Source organism: Ursus arctos, unplaced genomic scaffold, assembly GCF_023065955.2.
Source record: "Ursus arctos isolate Adak ecotype North America unplaced genomic scaffold, UrsArc2.0 scaffold_3, whole genome shotgun sequence".
In the NCBI taxonomy this organism is placed as follows: domain Eukaryota; kingdom Metazoa; phylum Chordata; class Mammalia; order Carnivora; family Ursidae; genus Ursus; species Ursus arctos.
Genome location: NW_026622985.1, coordinates 7,600,741 through 7,624,023, shown reverse-complemented (window position 1 = coordinate 7,624,023; position 23,283 = coordinate 7,600,741). Strand labels below are relative to the sequence as shown.

At 52.6% G+C, this 23,283-nt stretch overlaps 1 protein-coding gene across 1 annotated transcript; it reads left to right on the top strand.

Moving 5' to 3' along the window:
- The first annotated feature begins 537 nt into the window (after nt 1-537).
- Nucleotides 538-22,588, top strand: UPP1 (uridine phosphorylase 1). The gene is made up of 9 exons (XM_026501887.4): nt 538-620; nt 6,748-6,820; nt 11,908-11,972; nt 15,905-16,022; nt 18,917-19,075; nt 19,464-19,578; nt 21,141-21,350; nt 21,554-21,700; nt 22,269-22,588. The coding sequence occupies exons 3-9, from the start codon at nt 11,929-11,931 to the stop codon at nt 22,424-22,426; spliced, it is 951 nt and encodes a 316-aa protein (XP_026357672.1). The 5' UTR covers nt 538-620; nt 6,748-6,820; nt 11,908-11,928; the 3' UTR covers nt 22,427-22,588.
- The last annotated feature ends 695 nt before the right edge of the window (nt 22,589-23,283 follow it).

Sequence of the window (23,283 nt, the reverse complement as noted above, 5' to 3'; positions counted from 1 at the left end):
ACGTGGGCTCCTCCACCGCAGTGCCTCAAAACCACCTGCTGCATCTTGTCTAGTCCAGTCGGAAGAGAGAAGATTTCCTCTCCCCCTGGCAACAGCCTGCGGCCCGTGCCTGCAACCAATGAGAGACCACCTCCACCATCACCTGTGGCCAATGAGAGACCACCTCCGCCTCACCTGTGGCCAATGAGAGACCACCTCCAGCTCATTTTTCCTCCACTGAACATTCGTTCAAAGGAGCTCCTCCCAACTCCCTCCTTCCTCTGGAAGAGGGTACTCTCTCCCCTGTGCGCGGGGTTTGCCTACGGTGTGCAGAATCGGCTTGCCACAATGGCATCTTGTCTGCCCTTTCCAGAATAAGCCCATCTGCCTCTCGCTGAGTAACCTCTGCTGTTTACTGTTTAAGGTTGACAAGAGGTTTCCTGCGCGGTGGAGCGGCTTAATGAGTAACAGGGATGTCCCTGGTGACGCACCACCCCACCCGCCCTAGGAGGGAAGAACTTTGGGCGGAGTTGGGGGTAGCCTTCCCGGAACGGGGCGGGGAGGGGGCAGCGGCAGGGCAGTGACCCGGACTCAGCGCGCAGACCCAGATCCGAAATAGACCCTGCCGGTCCCTTGCTCAGGTGAGTGGTCCACGCCGGGGTTCCGCTTTCGGGAGCCGTGCTTTCGTGTCACCTGCTGGGGAGGTGACTCAGCCGTTGGCTGGGAAGGATGTGCGGGGAGCAGAGCGAGAGCGGAGGGGAATACACGGAGAGGAGAGGGCTCACGGGGAGGGTGCCCTGCGAACGGGGTGCGCGGGGTGATTGAACAGGATGCGCGAGGGGGATGAACAGGGCGCGCGAGGAGCACGAGCAGGGTGCAGGGAGGATGAACAGGGGGCAGGGAGAGGTAGGGAGAAGGTGCAAGGAGGGGAGTATACGGTGAAGGTGTGCGGGGAAGGTGCCCCGGGAGCAGCGCGCGCGGGGAGGATGCGCAGGGCGCGCGAGGAGCACGAGCAGGGTGCGGGGAGGATGGGGGGAAGGTGCAGCGAGAGGAGTATAGGGGGAAGGTGCAGCGAGAGGAGTATAGGGCAGGGACGTGCGGGGAAGGTGCTCCGGAAGCAACGCGCGCGGGGAGGATGCGCAGGGCGCGCGAGGAGGACGAGCAGGGTGCGGGGAGCATGGGGGGAAGGTGCAGCGAGGGGCTTATAGGGCAGGGACGTGCGGGGAAGGTGCTCCGGGAGCAGCGCGCGCGGGGAGAATGAGCAGTTGCGCGATGAGGGGAGTACACGGAGAGGGCGCGCGTGGGGCCGAGTGAGAGGTTGGGGGGAGCAGGTTTCAGGGATAGCAGTCCACGGAGAGGGCGGCGGGGAGGGTGCGCCGGGAGCAGGGCGCGCGGGGAGGATGAGTAGGGTGCTCGGAGGATGTGCCATCCCGGAGGATGCTGAGAGGGCGCTCAGACGGTGCGTGGGGAGAATGTTCTGGGAGAGGGGACGGGGGGTGCATTTGGGCACAGGGTGCACAGGGAGAGCGCTCAGAGGGCCCGGGGGTGCGCGGAGAAGGATGCGCTCCCTGACCCTGCCACAGCCGCCTCGCTCCGGGACCCCGGCCGCCGCAGAGCGCAGCCGGTGTGACAGCCGGTGGTGGTGGGCAGAGTGGGGACTGGCTTCTCCGCAGCCCAAACCAGAGAACACCTAGAACGTCCCCCTTTCCTTTGGGGATGGTAAGTAAAGTTACTTTTTGGAGGATGATTTTTACTCTTGAAAAACAAAATTCCGCTGAGTAGGTTTGAGGATCCGTTGGCTTTATTTGGTCACTTAACCAATGCTGCAGCATCCCATCCGGCAAGCAGAAAGGAGCAGCCGGGAGCTGTACAAACGGAAGACTTTTACAGGCAGAAGTGGGGGGGGGGGGTCTGAGGGTGAGGGGATAGGGACCTGACTGGACTAGACAAAAGTTACTGTAAAAGGAAAGGATTGTTGGGCAAGGTCATCTTCCTTTGGGGGAAGGGCGGGAGTCTCTCACTCTTGTGACCAGGTGATCGCAGGTGGACTGGTTGAAGGTCAAACCTCAGAGAGGCTAATGGGTTAGAACTGTCAGAAGTTCAGAAAGAACAGAAATAAAGGCACTGATTTCACCGGGGTAGTAATTAGTAAGTTTATCAAGGGCGCGCTGCTAAGAGTTTGCAAACAGGGGGCGCTCAAACCAGAACATGGAACGGGGCTTCAAGGACATAGGGTTTTAAAGCAGCGGGAAGGCAGCCACTGTTCTTCACAGGGCTTGGCTACCATGTTAGAATCTTCTTCAATGGTAGGAAATTGGTACCCTGTTACCTCATACCCATCACCGGGAAACTTATGTTTCACTCTCCATTTCCAGCATTTCCAGAGGCATAAGGAAGAAGTGGCTGGGGTCAAGTTAGTCTTGCAAAAGAAACTTCCTATGACTAACCTTTTCTTCTGCTCAGATTTTTTTTTAAGGCTGGTCTCCGATTTGGTTTTGATTTAAGGGTATTAAGTCTCGGTTTGCTGTCCTGGGACAAGTGAGTCTGTTTTGGGACTCTTCTTTATTTCTTTTCTTTTCCTTCTCCCTTTCTCTTTCTTTCCCTTTTTCTTTCTCTCTCTCTCTCTTTCTTTCCTTTCCTCTTTCTTTCTTTCTTTCTTTCTTTCTTTCTTTCTTTCTTTCTTTCTTTCTTTCTTTCTTTCTTCTCCTTCTTTCCCTCCCCCGTCTTTCCTCCCTTCCTCCCTCCCGCCTTCCTTCCTTCCTTCCTTCATTTCTTTTCTTTTTTCTTTTTCTTTTTTCTTTTCTTTTCTTTTCTTTTCTTTTCTTTTCTTTTCTTTTCTTTTCTTTCCCTTCCCTTCCCTTCCCTTCCCTTCCCTTCCCTTCCCTTCCTCTTTTCTACTCTTCTCTTTTGTACTCTTCTCTTCTCTTCTCTTTTCTCTTCTCTTCTTTCTCTTTCCCTTTCTTTCCCAAACCTTGACAGCCCCAGTGGATGAAAGGAAGTGTCCATTGAACCAACATTGAACAAGTGTTACAGTATGAATACTGACATCTGTTAGTCCAGCAGGTGTAAAGCGAAACCACAGTCAAAAATTATAGGGCAGAGATAGAATTGGCACGGGGCATGAGTTCTTTTACATGGAAGCGCCCACAGGGGGGGCATCACACAGCCTCAGAGGCTGTCCACAGGTCTGTCTCCCTTCCAGGTAAGGGCTTGGCCAGGTGACTGGCTTGTCCAGATGACTCAAGGCTGCTGGTGGCAGCCTTCCTGGCCAGCTTGGAACCGGCCGCCCATACCAGAGCTCAGCCCTGCACCAGGCTGCTCCCCTCAATGGGGAGTGACCTAGAAATACAAAAATCCGGAGGACAGGGCTACTTTGAAGGCCACTGAGGCAGTCTTCAGGCTGCAATGTCCTCCCCCTCCCCCCCCCAAGTCCTCCCTCCCCCTATGCTTCCTTGTGCCATTGTCTGCCCTCCACCCTGCCCAGCCCTGCCCTGTCCCACCCCTCTGGCTCATTGCCCCCTCCTAAATCTAGAGATTTTTGGTTCCTTTCTTGGGTTCTGAGCTTGGCTTTTGAAGGATTAGTGATTTTGGAGGAACTGAGTGAAGTCTAAATCTTAAACCCTTGAAGTTTTCACACCGTGCCCCGCCCTTTCCGGCTGCAATCCTGTGTCCCACCTTTCTCTGACTCAGGCCTCCTGCCTGCCACAAACTCCCCTAGGTTCAGCCAATCTGCCCCTTTCCTCCCCCTTTTTGGAGGCCAGATTTCTTTCTAGCTCTTTCCGCGTAAGCTTCATGATCCCACAAATCACACTGTTAGCTGCAGGGCTTTCCGCGCTGGTGGGCACTGCAGTAACGTTTTAGTTATAAATAATAATAAATCAGCTTTTTACGTGGGCCTTTGTCCAAGAGGACTTTGTTATCTTTGCTGATCATAAAATAAATACAAACTCATTGTTAAGAAAACAAAACTCAGGGCGCCTGGCTGGCTCCGTCCGTGGAGAGTGTGACTCTTGATCTCGGGGCCCTGCGTTCAAGCCCCATGTTGGGTATAGAGATTGCTTAAATAAATAAAGCTTAATAAAAAGAAAGCCACAACTATAAAACCGGAAGTGAAACTCGCAACTTTTCCGAGTCCCTAAAGATAAGCATTGATCGTTTTCCTCCCTGTCTTTCTCCCACACACACGCAGACAGACACTCACACACATTTCTTTTGAACTGTGTTCGTTCAAGAAAGTTTTGTAGGGGCGCCTGGGTGGCTCAGTTGGTGAAGCGACTGCCTTTGACTCAGGTCATGATCCCAGTGTCCTGGGACTGAGCCCATGTCTGGCTCCCCGCTCAAGGGGGAGTCTGCTTCTCCCTCTGCCCCTCCCCCTCCCCCTGTGCCTGCTCTCTCTCCTCTCAAATAGTCTTAAAAGAAAAAGTTTTATAAACATTTATATACCAAGCTATTTACACTGAGTAGCCCACCTATCTGATTTTTCGTTTAATAGGTTAAAACAAAAACCCCAAGAACACAAACATCAACTATGGGGTTTTTGTTTTTACAAGTTGAATCAGGCAACAGGTGAGTGGGCTCCTCCCCAGGGAGCCCGAGAGCCAGAACCAAGCCCGATTTCTCTGCGAGGCTGAACCTCCGGGGCAGGCATCTAGGGACACCCTCCGATTGTGTAGAGAAGCACATGGGGTCCTGGGGAGGTGAGAGGAGACTTCTCTTCAGGAAGTGGATGTAGCCTTCCCTGGGTGTGAAGTTGGAGGCCCATAGTGCAATGTTAGAAGGGATGCTGCCTCCAACAGCCCCCGGCTTGGCCTCCTCCTTGGGTGCTGGGCCCACCCGGGGCCCACCTGGGTCCCAACACCCAAGCTGTTGCCTGCGCTGTGGAAGGGCTATCTGGTCTCCATGGAAACTCCATCCCTCAGGACAAAGGGACACCAGGTGTCATCCATCATCCAGTTCTGACGATGCAGTGACAGGACGTTGCCCTGGTCACCCCCTTGCTCCCTTGATGCCCCTCTCATGTCCTGGGCTCCCCTCAATTGTGGGTTCTGGGAATTTGCCTTAGACCCCAAATTCCCACCTGCCCTGTTTTCCCCTAGGGAGCCCTATCTCTCACTTTTCAAACCCGCTTCATGAAGACACCTCAAGCTTTATTTCACCCATGGGGTGATGCCCACAGCCACCTTGTGCTAAACCATGGCATCTCGAATTAAACAGTCCACCTTAGCCCCATGCCTAGGGGATGACACTGTGTCATTCCCTATCAGTTCGGCTAGACACAGCATCCCTGCCAGCCTTCTCCTAATACCACCTTCTAGTTACTCCTTAAGATTTCATCCCAGGGATGCAGAGCATATCCCACTTTTCTGTTCCTAGCACATCTCTGTCCAGGCTGTGCGTCCCTCCAGCTGTGCTGGAGTCACGTGTTGGGGAGAAAAACTTCTATCCTCTTAGGTGCTGTTCTTGGGGGCTGCGAATTAAAATGAGAAAAGACGGAATAGCAAGAGAAAAGATGGGTTTTTATTGATGTCTCTACAAAGGGAGTTAACAAAATTGTGGCTCCAGGAGATAGTTAGAATTTGGGGGCTTATTTACCATCTTAATGGGGCATGAGAGGCACAGAGGGACACTTCTGGGGGAACAAATGACTTCTGGGGGAGTACAGAAAGGGCACTTAGGGAAACAAAGGACTTTGGAAAGATAAATGATTTCTTGGGAAAATAGGAGAGTGACAGTGTCCATTTGGATTTTTCTCAGAGAAGGGATTACAGTTGCTGCCTAGGAGATAATTCTTAACAACTGAGTTCTTTTAGGAGGCTCTGCCTATAGGCAGACAAGGGATTTCAGGAGCTCACATCTCTGTCATTCTCCACCTCAGCCTTCCAGAGGCCCCCGGTCACTTCCAGATAGTGGTCAGAGTGAGTGGACACAGTGCCTGAGCACTTGGCCTTTGACCTTTCCCCAAGGTCAGTGACTGATGCAGGCCATGCTTAGTGCTTCCCAGCATCTTACAGAGAGTTAATGCCTTTTCTAGTTATGTCAGTAAATAGATGAAGCTTTCTCCCAGAGAGCTAAATGCAGCTCGTAAGCACATCCACGCACCTTGCTCTGCACTAGCGGCCTCGTTCGTGGGGGCTGAGGAGGGAGAAGGCCGGCCTGAGCCTCTCATGGATGGGCAGTGCAGAGTGGGCTAAATCAGGGACCATGTTTTGCAAGTTGGCGTCTCTGGGCCATGTGGGAGGCAGGAAGTGGAATGGGCACCGGGGTTCGTTCTGAGATGCCCAGACTGGAAGTCCCATTTTATACCATCAAGCACGTATTGTTAGGAAATGCATTATTGGCATTATCCGTGGAAGGGAAAATGTCCGGGGTGTGCAGAAATTTTAAATCAGCCAAAAGTTGAAGCAGCCGTCATCAGAAATCTGCCCCAAATTCCCTACCGATGACCTTTCTTGGCTAAATAGCACTGGGGGGTTGTTTGGAAATCCCCATCAGCCCTTTCTCACTGAGCACCCAGGTGGACGCTGGGTGGCAGTGGACCCTGCAAGCAGGGGCTCCTCTTCCTTTTCTACACTAAACCCCGCTGGCCAAACTCTAGCCTCAATGCGAACGGGACTGCACCGCTGATTACCCCTAATTCCTGATTCCTTTGAAGGCTGGAAAAATATAACGTGGCTTTGTTCATATTCTGCCAACTGGGAAACTTCTTTGGGATACAAACGCAGCACCACGTCCCTCAATAGCTATCACCTCTTTGCTTCTCACCACCAGGGGCTTCTTGTCCAAGAGCGAACACCTGCTCCCCACCACTGCCCGTTCACCTGTGGCCACTGGAAGAGTCTAGGTGAGTAGGCAGCTGCCCACGAGGATGGATGGGCTCCTGGTTTCCGCCTCTGCGTCTCCCGAGAAGTGAGACACCTCCTTTACCTCCTCCTGGCTTCGACCTTTCTGTGGGCAGTGGGGGCGATGGTAGAACGTAGCCTTTGGAGAGTGAAATGCGTCTCTGGTCCTTATGCCGGGACTGGCCATGCAAACCCGCCCACCGAGCCACTCTGCCTGCCAGCATCCCCCGTGAGTTAGCAGGGACCTTTCCAATCAGAGCATTGCGAAAGTCTGTGGTTTTCTCTGCTCCCAGTTGGTTCGATCTTTTACTGAGTGCAGGGCGGGGGCACGAAGAGGGGTCAGTCTTGGGGAGGCTCACAGGCTGAAAGGGGTGTCTGCGAGCGCTAAGGATGCCAAGGGAAGCAGGCTGGGCGGACTCAGGAAGCGCTGAGGGGCAGCGCAGGGCAGGGAGATGGTTTCTCTTGTTCAGAGGCAAGAAAAGGGATCAGGTGTGGACAGCAGCACTTTCTAGGCGAGGCCAGACAGGATGCTTTCTCTGCGGCTTGGTTTCCTTTTTTGGATTCTGTCTGCTGTCCCCTGGGAAGGCAAGTCTAATTCTTCCTCTTTTGAGCTCTCTGCCAGCCCACCGGCTCCCCGCAGAGGAAAAATTAGCATCCTGGAGGGTCCTGATTGTTTGGGGGAAGGGGGTCACTGTGAGCGCTACTGCTGTCCCTGGGGAATACTGCCTGCCCGCCTGGGGACGCAGCTGTGAGACCCCAAGCCTCTGGGGATCTCCATGGAGAAGTGAGAGCCCCCGAGGGGGAGGGCAGGAGGGGTGACCCAGCGGGCAGCCTGGGGCCAGTCCCTGCAGGGGCTGCTGGGGTTGCATTTCCTGGAAACCAGACTTGGGCGGAAGCCCAGCTGTCTGAGTGGATTTGTTTGATGGGTGCTGTGCTTGCATGCCTGGATTCAGGACCTAGGATTCTGATCACCTAGGACAATTTGGACGCGTGTGTGGGTTTCCTACCGCTAATTCTGCGACGACCCAATGCAGCTTGCTTGGGACACCATTTACCCAGAGACAGAGTCAGACCCACAGGTCGAGGGTCAGTCCCCCAGCACCACTCCCTCCCCCATGCCCGCCCCAAGTTCAGGTTTGTCCTTTTTTAGTAAAGCTTATATGGACTGGGCCGAGCCGTGAGAGACAACTTTGGAATCCAATGTCCACCAGCCCAAGAAAGCCTCCTAACTGGTGTTTGGTTTTTGGTTTGGGGAAATTCGGGCTGCCTTTGAGTCAGCCTGGATCCACATCAAGTCCTCGCTCAGAGATCAGGTGCCATAAATATTGAACCTGACTTGGTGCAAATTGCAACTTTTCGTTGGAGACTATAGGTCTCTTTCAGGCCAAAAGTTTTGACGGGGGACGCTGCCTTCCTATGAAGAGGTCTGAGAAGGGGGCAGAAGAGCAATCATTGTAACCAAGTAACCAAGTGGAGCCTGCAGAAAACTCTGTGTCATGCAAATCAGCCTTTAAAGGCCCCTCCGCGTCACCCTGGGGCATGACTGCCCAGCCATCCTGCTGTTCTTCCCACGTGAAGGCAGAAAGACCCTGGCTGTCCTTCTGGACTGGAATACTAACCCTGCACCCCACAGGCCAATTACCGTGGACACTTTGCTCTCAGTGGGAATGGGTACCAGCAGCACATGGGAGTTAGGAACAACAGGGGCCTGACGGGTGACAGTGTTACTTACTGCATCAGAGTTCACGGAACAGAGCTCCGTCCCCGGCCATTGGGTTTCCTCCCAGATAAAGTAGGGGTGTGACAGGGACTAGTACAGGGGATCATGAGGCCCTGAGCCTCGAAATTCTCCACCATGGGCTTGATGCCCCAAAGGGCTTCTTTATTTAGAGGGCATTGATTAATTCTAGGGAGGAGTTTTGAGGGATCTATCTGAATCTTGTTGGCAGGTGCACTGTGGATTTTTCCAGTATCAGTTGAGGATTGTGCCCAGAAAGAGGGTGGTGGCTGATCGAATAGGAATAAATGATCAGTGTCCCCAGACTCGACTATGGTCCCGCCAGGGACAGAGCAAACAAAAGACATCAGAGGGTCATTGAATTCCCCTGGTTGGCTATTTTGATCGCTACTGTCAGATTCCAGAATGATCTTCCCTTTGGGAAGAAAGGAATTCTGGCACGATAGTTCTCTAGGGATCTCAACTCAGTAAATGAGTAGGGAAAAGAGTACCTTTCAAAGGGAATAGGCTCAGAGGTGGGGACCTGTTGAGGTTGGTTGGAGACCCCCACTATTTGAACCGTTTGGGCCCTGAGGGGCTGCTTTGCAGCTGTGGGGCTGGGCACTGAGAGTAGAGGTCCTGTGTCACGGAGGACGGAGATCCATTCTGAATTGGGAGAGTGGTTTCCCTGAGTTGATTAAGAGGGAGGTCTGGCAGAGCCCAACACTGGGAATGAGGAGGGGGTAGAAGAGCGTAGCTGGTGGGCTGAAGGCTCCAGAAGAGCGTAAATCTGTAAGAGTCCTTTATCCAATGTCCTGGTTCCCGGCGGTAACAGCAGAAACTAGGCTTTTTGCTTGGGGGCCTTGATGGAGTTGAACGTTGGAAATTTCAGTGGTCTTTCCTTTAGTGGTGTTTTCTGTAGGTCTTTCCAGCGAGGGTGCGAGCAAGCTGGTTTGCCAGGGTAATTGAATCTGGGGGACCTAGTTTTCCATTCCATCCTGGGCCTTCTAATGAAAAGGAAAAGATCCTAAATCAGCCTGGTAATGAGCACGAAATTAAAAGGAAGACCAGAATATTCGCTAAAGTCAGTTTGGAGTTGATCGTAATAATCGGGAGCGGATTCATCAGGCTTTTGCGCGCAAGCCTGAATTTTGTTCTACTCAACCGGCTTCGGAAAAGCCATTCTAAGTGCTTGGTGGAGATTTCCAGCGAGTGTTCTAGCATCTTGCCAAAATTCAGGGGTCTCTTTCTCCAAATCCTGCCCAGGATGTTCCCACTGGGCTGGTTTCATCCCGTGCTTGGGCTGGCCCTCTGCCACAAGCCTGTGGCCCAACTGCTATGAATTCCAGAAACCAGGCTGGTAAGTTTGAGTAACTCTCTTAAATTCTTCAGCAAACCCGTGGGGGTCCTCAGTCACTTAGGGGAACCTCCTTGCCTCTGGCTCGAAGTTCAGCCTTAGTCCAGGGAACTTAGGAACCCGGGGGTCTATTTAGATCCTCAGAAGACTTAACTTTGAAGGAGCGGGCTTTTAATAGGTTCAGGAGAAGAGGGAGCGGAGGGAGCGTCAGAGGAAAAGAAGGTTTGACAGAAGGATGACAAGGCCAGGCTGAAGATAGAGCCCATGGCGCCAGGGCCTGAGTGCAAGATGGTGGCCTCGCCTCTGTGGACGGAGAAATGGGGGAGGGGAAGAGGCCTCAGAAGCCCCCCCCCTTTTTCCTTTTTGTTTTTTTTTTTTGAAAGATTTTATTTATTTATTTGAGGGGCGCCTGGGTGGCTCAGATGGTTAAGCGTCTGCCTTTGGCTCAGGTCATGATCCCAGGGTCCTGGGATTGGGCCCCACATCAGGCTCCTTGCTCAGTGGGGCGTCTGCTTCTCCCTCTCCTTCTGCTGCTCCCCCTGCTTGTGCTCTCTCCCTCTTTCTGTCAAATAAATAAGTTTTAGTTATTTGTTTGACAGAGAGAGTGGGGAGAGGAGCAGAGGGAGAGAGACAAGCAGACTCCAGGCTGAGTGCAGAGCCCGACCCCGGGGCTCGATCTCATGACCCTGAGATTATGACCTGAGCCGAAATCAAGAGTTGGAGCTTAATCGACTGAGCCCCCCAGGTGCCCTCTTTTTCTCCTTTTTAATTGTCTACCTCATTTAGTTTACAAACTATTTTGGAGAGAGGCAATTTTGGATTCCTCATAGCCCATAGAAGTTTCAAAATATCAATTGTAGAAGGAATCCTGTTCAGTTTTGTCAATTTTAGGACCATGGTTGTCCCATTCAGCTTTGAGAAAATTAAGTTTGGGGAGATGGGAAGTTCCCCATAATGGCCATTGGAAATGTAGGTCTAAATTACTTCTTGTTAAGTCCGTCTATTTATTTATAAATGCACATGCGGAAGGACCATCATTTTTAAACATAAAACTGGCCGTGGTCCCAGTAGTGGGGGGAAGGAGGACACCCTCAAAGCATTTTGACAACCAGGATCCCATTTCTTTGAGGTTTTCTGGGGAACAGTCTGGTTCCAGAAGGAATCAGACCAAAGGCCACACAATTTCTGGAAGGACGGCCTAGTCCCAAACAGAACTCAAACCGAAGACCAGCGCGTTCCATCAGACACAGTCCGAATCAGATATAATGAAAGAGAATTCTAATTCAGGACACAGCGGGTCCGGGAGACCAAAGAGAGGCGATCACTAAGGAGGAAAGGGGTCCGTTGGGAGGCTGTTAGGGACTAAAGCCCATCGGAATAAGCTGGGGGTTGGAAGTGTTGTGGCTTCTCATTTTCTCTGGGTCCAGAATTTGCTAAAAATGGTCAGTGATAATGGTTATCGATCCCTTTCTCCAAAAAGGGTCTTTGGGGAGCTGCCTTGGTGGGCTCTAGTGTTTTGATCTGTGGCTGGTGAGCTGGCAGGTGGAGAACCTATCCTGGCTGCACGGGGCAAACTCCACTCTCGGGCTTGATGACCCCTGGGTCACTGGGTTAACCTGATTTCTGTTTCCTGTCCCCACGGCAGGACATGGGCTTTATTATCTGAGTTCACCTGCTGGGCGCCTGGGTGGCTCAGTCGGTGAAGCGTCTGCCTTCGGCTCAGGTTATGATCTCAGTGTCCCGGGATCGAGCCCCATATCGGGCTCCCTGCTCTGCGGGGAGTCTGCTTCTCCCTCTGCCTCTGCTGCTGTCCCTGCTCATGCTCTGTCTCTTACATATATGAATAAAAACAATAAAATGAAATGAAACGTCTCTCCCAGACCCTGAAGATGTGTTGCTAAGTACTTTCCATCTGGCGCTGACCCGTTCCAGTAGAGTTCTGGCAGATAAACGCGTGAGATTTGGTATATGCCCGACTTTATTCTTAAATAATATTCTGTGTTGTTTTCTCCTAGGGTCCTGCCCCTGCTGAAAGAATGGCTTCCTCAGGGTTCCAAACAAAGAAGGGTGACAGTCACAGGTGAGGCTCCAGGTGACCTCACGCCGGGTTGGATTTGGGGGTTTATCGTGATTCCTTCGTGACACACATTTTCCCGAGAGCCACCAACAGGAACATGCTTGATTTTTGTGATGCAGATTGGGGCCTGGCAGGATAGGACAGGATAGGTCCGGAGGCTCAGGACTGAGACTCTGGGAGCTCTGGCCCTCCGCCCTTGGCCCCAGGATGCGTGGTCTCAGCCGGGCAGGCCGCTTTTCTGCAGCACAGACTGCTGTCACCCAGCGATGTCGGGGCTCTGAATAGTAAATACTTTACGGTGCTCCGGATCTCCACTTTGTTATCTTGCTGGCCCCTCCTGGGTGCGTATTTGTGCATTGCGGGCAAAGCGAGTTTCCTGCCTTCATCCTGATTCCTACATGGGCTTTGAATCCAACAGGATTTTGGTTTCCTCGCCCCCCTCTCCGAGTCCCCCACCTCTGCGGAGACTACCAGGGGACCCCGTCCTGTTGCAGGGGATATCCCAGCCCTGCTCGCCTCCTTCCTCGACAGCCCCAGGGTTGTGTGTGGCCCTCGGGGAGCCCTGGAGCTGGGATCCTCGGTTGTCTCTCAGGGGGGAAGATCCTCAGACATCCCCATGACCTCCTCGGGCCTCCCTGGGCTCTCACCTGGTGGCGATCCCACATGGATGCCTGTCCTCCCCACTCCTTCCCTGGAGAATGTGAGGGCCGTTCTCACACTTCGGGCTGCCTTGGGGACAGGACTGCAGAGATAAAGTTCTAAGTGTTCTAAGGCACTGGAACCCAACTGCCCTGTCCCGTTTCCAGGCCTCTCGGGCGCCGGTGGAGGGTGGGGTTGAAATGCAGCTGAGAAGGGAGCGCAGGGCAACAAAGGCCATGGACAGGACTCAGCTGGAGTGCCCCTGCCCTGCCCCGTGCTTGGTGACGCCCCTGCCCTCCCTCACTGCTGTCATCGCCAGCCCCTGGCTTCTCACCACCCTCCCTCCCAGCTGAGAGGCGGGTGTGCTGTCGGGAGCTCAAAGGCTCACGGGTCTTCTTGTGACAGACAGGAATTTTTTAAAGTATGTATTTATTTTAGAGAGAGAAAGAGCCCGGGGGGGGGGGGTGCGCAGAGGGAGAGAGAGAAAATCCCCAGCACACTCCCCACTGAGTGCAGAGCAGGGGGTGGCTCGATCCCAGGACCCTGAGATTGTGACCCGAGCTGAAACCAAGGTGCCCCTCTTTTTTTTTTTGGAAAGATACTGATCTTTAAAGTGAGCCTCTAAGGTGGGGATACTGCCGGCACCCAGCTTTTGTGGTGCTCGCGAGCTTTAAATGCAGTATTACGTACCAGCTCGGAATAACATCATTCCTACCGAGAAGTCGGGTGCCTCCCAGGTGCTACTCGGTATTATTCTTTGTGCCCAGCACAGGGCGTGGGGCCCGTGTGGGATCCAGCTCCCCCCCTTCCCTGCCCCAGATGCCCCGCCCTCCCCTCTTCTAGTTCGCAAGCACCTGTCCCGAGCCACTGGGGCAGCTTCTAGAACCGGCCAATTGTCACTCATTTCTCATTTCCCTTACGAAGCAGGTGCTCTGGGAATATTTGTTAAATGAATAAAGTGACAAAATAAAGCAGGATAAAGTAAGTGGAAACTGTATCTAGAGTAGAGAACTTTGATGTGTTATTGTAAAACCTTTCAAAAAGCCAGTTTGAACCTGTTCTGGTTCATTATGCTACCTGCCCTATATATATATATATATATGTGTATATATATACACATATATATATATTTATATATACATATATATATATATTTATATATACATATATTTAAAGATTTTATTTATTTATTTGACTCAGAGAGCAGGGGGAGCAGTAGGCTCCCCTGCTGAGCAGGGAGCCCCATGTGGGACTCGATCCCAGGACCCTGAGATCACGCCCTGAGCTGAAGGCAGACGCTTCACCGACGGAGCCACTCAGGCGTCCCCAATTACTATATTTTAAAACCATTGCTGTTCTGCAGAATTAGACCCATTTCCTTCTCCTTCTCTACCTGGAATCAGAGAAAAAGAGTTGTCTGTGTTGAAATATGGGGCAAAGTTGTCTCAATCACATCCTGTTTTGTCAGCTCTTGACTCTTGCCCGTCGGCCTTGACTTGGTCCCCGCTGTGCTCAGAACATCCCGAAAGAGTGTAGCAACCACCTGACGGCATCGTGGCTGTCACTAGAGGAGCTTAAACGCCATAGGGTGTGATGTCAGAATTTTCCTTGCAGCTGTAGGGAGTAGGTGAATGGAGAGCGAGGCTGAGGGCCAGCAAAACCCCAAACCGACTCTGGGGCTGGGGCTGGATCTGCCCGGCAGTGGGCTGTTACTGACATCTGCGTGTCTGTCTGCCCGAGAGCAAGACGGATCCTGTCCTTCCCCGGACCTCCCCGGTACTCCCTTCGGCAGCACGTATGCTAGAATCAGGCGGTCGCCGCCGTGCTCGGGCTTACAGCTGTTCTGATTACAGCTTACAGCTGTTTTCCCCGCCAGATTTCCAGCACCTTGGGCCAAACAGCGTCCTGAGTGACTGGGGCAGGGCTGGTGCTCAGCGCGAGTGGGAACTCATCAGGACTGACTCGATAGCAGTTTACAGATGGCTTGCTCTCTGGGGAAATCACCCGTGCTGTCGCCCCCAAAGCAAAAATACAAAAAGAGAAAAAAAGAAGAAATGAGCATTATGGCTATCCAGAGCGTCTGTTTGGTTGGGAAATACGTGTTTCCAGTTAGATTTTGAAATATTAGACACATTTCCTGAACATTCCCCCCACCCCTTGCAAAGGAAGTGGCCGCTGCCCTAGGGGCCTGAGTCACAGGAGATCTCCCCAGGGAGCCCTGCAAGGCAGCTGAGAGCTGAGAGCTGAGGGCGGCTTCTCTTGGATCTTTTCTTTCCTTCTTTCTTTTTTTTGGTACAGAGTTAGATTGAGGAGGAAACAGATCAGTGGGTTCTGGACAGAAAGTGAGAGTTGGAAGGAAGAACGAGAGGGTCCTGAGTGCCCTGACTCAGGGATCCAGGCGTGTCTCTGCAGCCCTGGGGCCCGACAGGCCAGGGTTTGAGGGAGCACCACTGCCCATGGGAGTCAGGCAGGCGTAGATGTCGAAGGAGGTGCATGTAAGGTTGGCAAGCTGGAGATGCAGTGTAAATAAAGTTTTATGGGAACACAACCCCACTTGCTTGCATGTTGTCTGTGGTCCCTTTCACGTGACAACAGCTGGCTTGAGTTGTGACAGGGCCCCTGTGAGCTGCAAAACCAAAAATATTCACTATCTGGCCTTTTATGAAAAAACGTTTGCTGACCCCTATTGTAGGCCAGCAGCATGCTGTCCAGCAGAAATACTAATGGGAGCCACACACACTTTCAAGGTGAAAGTGGAAACCATTGAAAAGAAAGCCAAAATGGAAACATGTCTTATCTCATCCCTCCCACTGGACATGGCACAGAAGCACTGGCCAATGCAACAAGGCAAGAAAAATTAAATACAAGATGTACAGACTGGAAAGGTTATCTCTGCAAGGGAGACCTCGAGGCGATTCTTTTTCTTCTATATCCTATGTGAATGTATTGTTTTCAAAATAAAGCCAAGGTCGCGTGTCGAATGAACTTGAGTTGGGTGGCAGCTGGCTACACTCTGGCTGTGGGGTGATTTAGTGTCTTGATCTTTGTACTTTCTTGTGCTCTTCCAAGCTCTTGCTGATCAGCCTCCAAACAGGGGCCCGAGGGGTGAGGAGGGGAGATGCGGAAGGAGGAGGGGGCAGAATGGAGACAGGGAAGTGGGAGCGTTTGTGGTGCCGGGGTGGCCTGTCTCACCCCACCGTGAGCCACACGTGTCTCGCTGACACAGAGCACTTCTGTTACGGTGGCCACGGGGCGGCGGTGCTCTATAAACCTTTCGCCTTCCTATTTTGTAATAGTGACCACCTCGTACAACCCACCAACCCAAACGTAGCAGCAATGCAAGAAGACGTCCTCTACCATTTCAGTCTCAGCACCAGCACGCATGATTTCCCCGCGATGTTCGGAGATGTGAAGGTAAAAAGCAGGGCTTTTGATCCTGGGGTTTGTCTTATCTCCTCTTGGATAATATGGGTAGACTTGGCGACAAAGGAGTAGATCATCAAGTTATATCTTCACCAAGGGGCCACCTGGCTGGCATGCGATCAAGAGTGGCTGGCGTGTGGGTCTTGATCTTGGGGTCATGAGTTCGAGCCCCAGGTTGGGTGTGGACAGTACGTAAAAATAAAATCTTTAAAAGAAAAAGTTATATCTTCACCAGATTTTTGCAAATCGTTGCTTTTAAAATACGTAAACTAATGAGTGAAGGAAAAGTTGTAAGTTCTGCCATACTGGTCCCTAAATCATCTCTTATAAATTCAGCATGTAATGGAAACCATATGCAATAAATTTCCTAATGCTCCCCTGAGAGAAAAGGAAAAAGGGGATACAGAACATTCTGTACAGGCCCAAGGGATAATAAGCGAGTAATTACATGTGTCTGTTTGTGATTTAAGGTGCGTATTTATCCTTGGAATGGCTAATTTTGCTTCTAGTCCTACCCCTCCAACCCCCGCTCCACCCCGAGTCCTGAGTTCCTCAGGGCTGGTCTGTCCTGGCACAGGACTTTTGAAATGTCTGATCCCTGTGGGTACAGATGGACCGATGTTTAGATTCAAAGTCAGAACAATCAGGGACTCAGCATCCCTTGCTGCTCCTTGGGGTCTGTCCCAGCAGCCGCCGTGTTCATGTCAAACCATAAGACAACTCCCCATGTGTTCTGCTTTTATAAGAGGGATTTAGTCTGGTGACTTACAGTAGTAGTATTTTGCGAATTGAGGCATAATTAATAGATGGTCTAATATTAGTTTCAGGCCCACAATATAGTGATTCAGCAATTCCATGCACTGCTCGGTGCTCACCAGGGTAACGTAGTCGTCATCCGTGACCAAACAATGTTATTACCACCCTGTTGAGTATATTCCCTATGCTGTACCTTTCATCTCTATGACTTATTTACTTCACAAGTGAAAGTTTGTATCTCTTAATCCACTTTATCTCTTTCACTCTAGCGCCTACCCTTTCCCCTCTGGCAACCACATGTTTGGGGGAGAGAGAGAGAGAGAGAGAGCACACAAGCAGGGGATGCTGGAGGGGCAGAGGGAGAAGCAGGCTCCCCACTGAGTAGGGAGCCCAATGCAGGACTTGATCCCAGGACCCTGAGATCATAACCTGAGCCGAAGGCAGACACTTCACCAACTGAGCCCCCCAGGCATCCCTGGCAACCACCAATTTGTTCTCTGTATTTAAGAGTCTGGTTTTCTGTTTGTCTCCTTTTTCTTAGTTTTGTTTCTCAAATTCCACATGTGAGTGAAACCGTATGGTTTTGTCTTTCTCTGACTGACTTATTTCGCTTAGCATTATACCCTCTAGCTCCATCCATGTTGTTGCAAATGGCAAATGTCATTCTTTATTTTATGGCTGCATAATATTCCTGTGTGTGTGTGTGTGTGTGTGTGTGTGTGTGTGTGTCTCACATCTTCTCTCCCCACTCATCAATCAGTGGACACTTGGATTGCTTCCGTATCCTGGCTACTGTGTATAACGCTGCAATAAACATAGGGCTGCATGTAATTTCTTGATTAGTGTTTTCATTTTCCTTGGGTAAATGCCCAGTAGTAGAATTCCTAGACCATATGGCATTTGTTTTTAATTCTGTTTTCAGGACCCTCCATACTGCTGTCCACAGGGGCTGCACCAGTTTGCGTTCCCACCCACAGTGCACGAGGGCCCCCCTGTCTCCACATCCTCGCGTTCCCACCCACAGTGCACGAGGCTCCCCTGTCTCCGCATCCTCGCCAGCACCTGCCGTTTCTTGTGTTGTTCACTTTAGCCACTCTGACGGTGTGAGGTGGTGTCTCATTGTGGTTGTGATTTGTATTTCCCTGGTGATGACTGATGTGGACCATCGTTTCATGCGTCTGTTGGCCCTCTGGGTGTCTTCTTTGGAGAAATGTCTATTCAGGTCATTTTTAAAAATCAGATTATTTGGTATTTTTGCTCTTGAGAGGTGTGAGTTCTGTATATGTTTTGGGTATTAACCCCTCTCGGAATGTCATATGCAAACATCGTCTCCCACTCAGTAGCTTGTCATTGTGTGGACGGTTTCCTTTGCTGTTCATTGGAGTCTTAATTTATATGCTTTCCATATGTTAGAATTTAACTTATAATTTTTCCTAGGCTATGGAAACGCTGTTTGTCATGTTGTGAGACGAATCATTCTTTGATCATCAAACTCCTTAAAACTGGCTTATGTACATTTCCTTCTTGGGTAAAACAAAATGAAAAATAAGCTTTTGTATGTGGCACTTTGCAGATGAAAGGTTTTCCGTCTCTGAGAGCCACCCGCCCACGTGATAGCTCCCAATTCCCCAGCCCCCACTGGGCCCCTGGCTCTTGGACGGCCGGGGTGGTGTTGGTTAGAAGCCCGTTTTACAGAGGGACTCAGGGCCCTGATTGTACAGCGAGGAGCCTGTATCATTTTATTCCAAAGCTAGGCCCTCCAGGGCACCGACCGAGCTGTGTGCACGATGGACAGAGACTGGGCAGGCATGGAACCCAGAATTAGCTCCCCAGAGAGAGCAAGGGTCTGGTTTTCCTGGGTTGCGTGGGACAGATTACACAGGGGCCTCCTGCACGGAGCAGTGATCCCATGACCCGGTCAGTGCTTCTCAAACTGGGGGAGCATCCGAATCACTCACAGAAGCACCCATAACGGGGCTCCCCAGATGCGGTAGCTCTGGGCGGGGGCCAGGGACCTTCATTTCCCACAACATCTAGGTGATGCTGCTGTTGGTGGGGGGCCCCCCTTGGAGGGACCCCTGCTACGAAGACCGTGCCCGGACTGACGGGGCTCTGTTCTCTGGTTGCAGTTCGTGTGTGTCGGGGGAAGCCCTACCCGGATGGAGGCCTTCGCCAAATACATGGCCAAGGAGCTGGGCCTTGACCACCCAGGTGCAGAGTACCCCAACATCTGCAGGGGGACCGACCGCTACGCCATGTTCAAAGTGGGCCCCGTGCTGTCTGTCAGCGTGAGTACCTGCCCCGGCGCTGGGCTCGGGCCTCGCGCTCTGCCAGCCCCTCCCCTGCCCTCTGCACCCACGGGCCGGGCCCCCTCAACACCTGTGCCCTCTGTCAGGCCGGGGGCATGGCGAGCGACCGTCCAGAGCACGCCGGGGTGCAGAGACGGTGTTCGGTTCCAGATAAAGGGAGCACGCCGCTGCTTCCCCGCGGAGCCTCTCGGGGCAGCCACCTGCTTCCCAGCTGTGAGGGCTTTGCACAAACTTGCGCGTCTCCCAAAGTGTTCATGGTTTTAAAATTTCTGCTTGGAAGTCCTCTTCTCTGCCTGCAGTCTGACCTGTGCAGAGGCCGCCGGGCACCCCCGCCCTGACGTCCCGCGGGCGTTTCTCCCTGTTGCAGCACGGCATAGGCATCCCCTCCACCTCGGTCATGCTGCACGAGCTTATCAAGCTGCTTTACCACGCCCACTGCTCCGACGTCACGGTCATCCGCATCGGCACGTCCGGCGGGATCGGTGAGTGCGCCGAGGGCCTCCGCCCGGGGCCAGCATCCCGCGCATGAGGACCCGGGGCCTCGCTGCCGCAGGCCCAGGGCAGGGCGGCCTCGGGTACCCAGAGCCTCGACCCAGCTTTGTGCCAGGAAGCGCATTAGCACGAGGCATGAAAAGAAGCTCGTTTTGTTACTTGTCGTCCAGCGGATTCTCCCAACCCCCACCCCCACCCCACTGCAGAAGTGGGTCACGGAAAGGTGCAGGGCCCAGCATGGCAGGGCCTCGTCCTTTCGCGGTGATGCGCTGGGAGCCCCCTCTTCTGCCTGCCTCTCTCCCTTCCTTCTAACCGCTTCTCTGCCTTTCTCCTGTCCTCTGCGCTTCCCTATTCCTGCAAGGATTCGAACCACCCTAGGAGAAAACCAGCAGGAAAATCAAAGAGAGAGATGAAACACAAAGTTAAGTGTCCTTAAGTTGCCTAAAGGGTCCCCAGGCTGGTCCTGAGCATGGTGTTTTGTTTTATCCCAGGAAGCTGCAGAGAGAGCAAAGAGAGGACAGGAGGCAGTGAGAAAGCCGGGGCACATTTGCTAGGTAGGCCGCCGCTCTCTGACTCTGACGTTCCCGCCTGGAGGCTTGGAGCTGCCGGAGAGGGGCTTGCGGTAGCCTCCCTGCTACTGGCCTGCCCCAGCTTGAGGGTGACGCTGACAGCAGAAGGGGCGTGAAGTCCCTGGGCTTGTGCAGGAATGAGAGCCGGTAGTCAAGCAGGTTCAGCCCCAGGGTGGGAGCAGTTGCAGAGAGGGCCAAAACCGGGACCAGAACAGCACAGGAGAGAAAGCCCAGCTAAATACGCAGGGGGGCACGACATGCTTTGTAAGGTTTCATGGAAATGGGCGACGTGGGGGCTCTAGAACCATCCCTTGGCTTTCTCCTCCGTCCTTTCTAAATGTTTAAGAAACCCAACTTCCCATTTGGTAAGTATCCGGAAAGGCTCGTGGCCACATCCCACACAAAGTTATTAGAAGATCAAAGAATAGGAGCAGAGCAACGTCCCTACAAAGGTGAAAATGCCCCGGGAAGGTAGGCCCCACGAAACACGAGAAGTGAAACCCAGTATCGCAGGATCAAAGGAAGATGGGATCGGCCGGGAGTCGGGAGGTGCCAGAGCTGGGTTTGGGATGCATAGGGGTTCCTTAGACTATTGTACTTCTGTAGTCATTTGAAATCTTAAATAATGAAAAAGCACAAAGCGGGGACCAGGCAAGCACACTGTGGTCCCCTGAGCGGTGGTGTGCCAGTTAAAATCAGCAAGGACTGGAGGATTCCGCACATGTAACGGAGACGGGGGTCCCCGGCAGTTTCATTCTCTTTGCTCTTTTCTCTTCCATATTCTCTGCAATGCTTATGCATTACTTCTATCATCAGAAAAAAGAATTCGATGCTGAAAATGGATCCTTAGCGATTTCCTTTTAGAACATTACCGGGTGTCCTGGTATTTTGGTGTGTAGACGGGTCATTTTCCTTTCTGTGTGTGCTGGGCTGTGCCCTCCCTGTCTGCCCTGTGAGGCCATGACACCTGCTTCTCTCTTCAGGTCTGAAGCCTGGCTCTGTGGTCATCACCCGTCAGGCAGTGGATGCCTCCTTCAAGCCAGTGTTCGAGCAGGTGGTCCTAGGGAAACGGGTGGTTCAGAGGACGCACCTGGACGAGGAGCTTGCACAGGAACTGATGCAGTGCTCTTTGGAACTGCTAGACTTCCCCACGGTCCTGGGGAACACCATGTGCACCTCAGACTTCTATGAAGGTGACAGGGAGGGGTCTCCGTCCTTCCCGGGGCTCCCCTCTCTTCCGTGTTTCCATGGTGCCTGGAGTGCTCTGCTGATGGGGGGCAGGGCCTGGAGGGATCCGAAGTGTCCCTGTATCCTGGCGGGTAGCAGTGCTGGCACGCAGTGGTGCAAGCGGTGAGCACACCCAGGTCAGCGTTGGCACATCTCCACGTGTCTTTAGGGCAAGGCCGTCTGGACGGTGCTCTCTGCTCCTACACAGAGAAGGACAAGCAGAAGTACTTGCAGGCGGCCCACTCGGCCGGCGTCTGCAACATTGAGATGGAGTCTTCGGTCTTGGCTGCCATATGTGGCGCGTGTAGCATCCCAGGTAGGCGAGCGTCTGGTCGCTGGCGTCCCTCGTCCGGGGCTCAGCCTCCAGGTCCTCCTCCCGCCCCCATTACCCACCACCCAGCACCCGCCATTAGCATCTGCCTTCCACCCACCCTGCCCCAAGGCAAGTTTCTGGACGGGGTGGCATCATCCATCCCTGCACTCGGACACCTTTGACTGTCACCCTGTCCAGGGCAGGGTCCTCGGTGGCCGTGCAGTGGCTTGCATGCCACTAAGTGGGATGAAAAAGACCCACTTTGGCTCAGGTCAGGAGGCTGCCAATGCTGCCCTGAAACTGCTTTCCAAGCTCCTTAGATTTCTGACTTGGGGTTAATCCACCCCCGAGTTCCTAGGCTCCCCTTCAGCGTCCAGTGTGGCCTTCCAGAACTCCTGGAAGCCTGGCTTTCAAGGGACCTGCTTGAAACGTTCTTTTGGAAGCGAAGGCTGGGAGGAATCAGGCGAGAACAGGACAGGCTTGCGGGTCAGCCGAGGGGACACCTTGTCTGTCTTGGGGAACCTGTTAGAAAGCGGGGGCTTCGCCGTGACGTGGTGTTTGCTCTCTGCAGTGGCCGTGGTGTGTGTCACTCTACTCAACCGCCTGGAAGGGGACCAGGTCAGCAGCCCCCACGAGGTGCTGGTCGAGTACCAGCAGCGGCCACAGCGCCTGGTGAGCCACTTCATCAAGAAGCGCCTCGCGGCCGCCCGAAACCCCCCAAATCTCTGAAGATGCGCGGGTACGATCGCTGCAAATCGAGTCACCGTCAGGCGCCCGGATGACCTCAGTTCTGGAGAACACATGACTCTCGAGATCTCCAGGTCCTGAGTTCGAGCCCCACCTTGGGCATAGAGATTACTTAATAAACAAACAAACTTTTTAAAAAATCACCCTCAAAATCTCCTTTTGTGGGGCACGTGGGTGGTTCAGTCGGTGACGTGTCTGCGTTCAGCTCAGGTCATGATCTCAGGGTCCTGGGATCGAGTCCCACCGGTCCCACATCAGGCTCCCTGCTCAGCGGGGAGTGTCCTTCTCCCTCTCCCTTTGCTGCTCTCCCTGCTTGTGCTCTCTCTGTCAAATAAATAAAATCTTAAAAAAGAGACTCCTTTTGTATATCTTCACGCACACTTTACATAAGAATTTGGGGAAGTGGGTTGCATTTCAGAAACTAAGAATCCTGCATTAACAACACAGAAGATTTTTTTAAAAGCTGTCCTGGAGTGTTTTTGACCACATCAGGCTGGGGGTGGGTTTTGTTTGAGGACGGTCCTCTGAATATTTGAAATATTTCCAGAGAAAATTTTCAGACTTTTCAATTCTAGCGGTTGTCAGATTTCACATCACTAGGCAGGAAATCCGACTATAGTTCCACAAAACTCATTCCCTGATATATTTTTGGAATTCTTTCACCACTTGTAGTGAGAGATGACCAAGAAGCAGGAGTTTGAGAAATAAATGCACTTACGCATATAGCTTTCTGGAACATTCCACCCCCGTGTAATCACGCAGTGATGACTGCTGGCTAGATGGGTCTGGGTCCAAGCACCTGCAGGAACGACATGTCCTGGCTCCAAAACCCCTTGTTC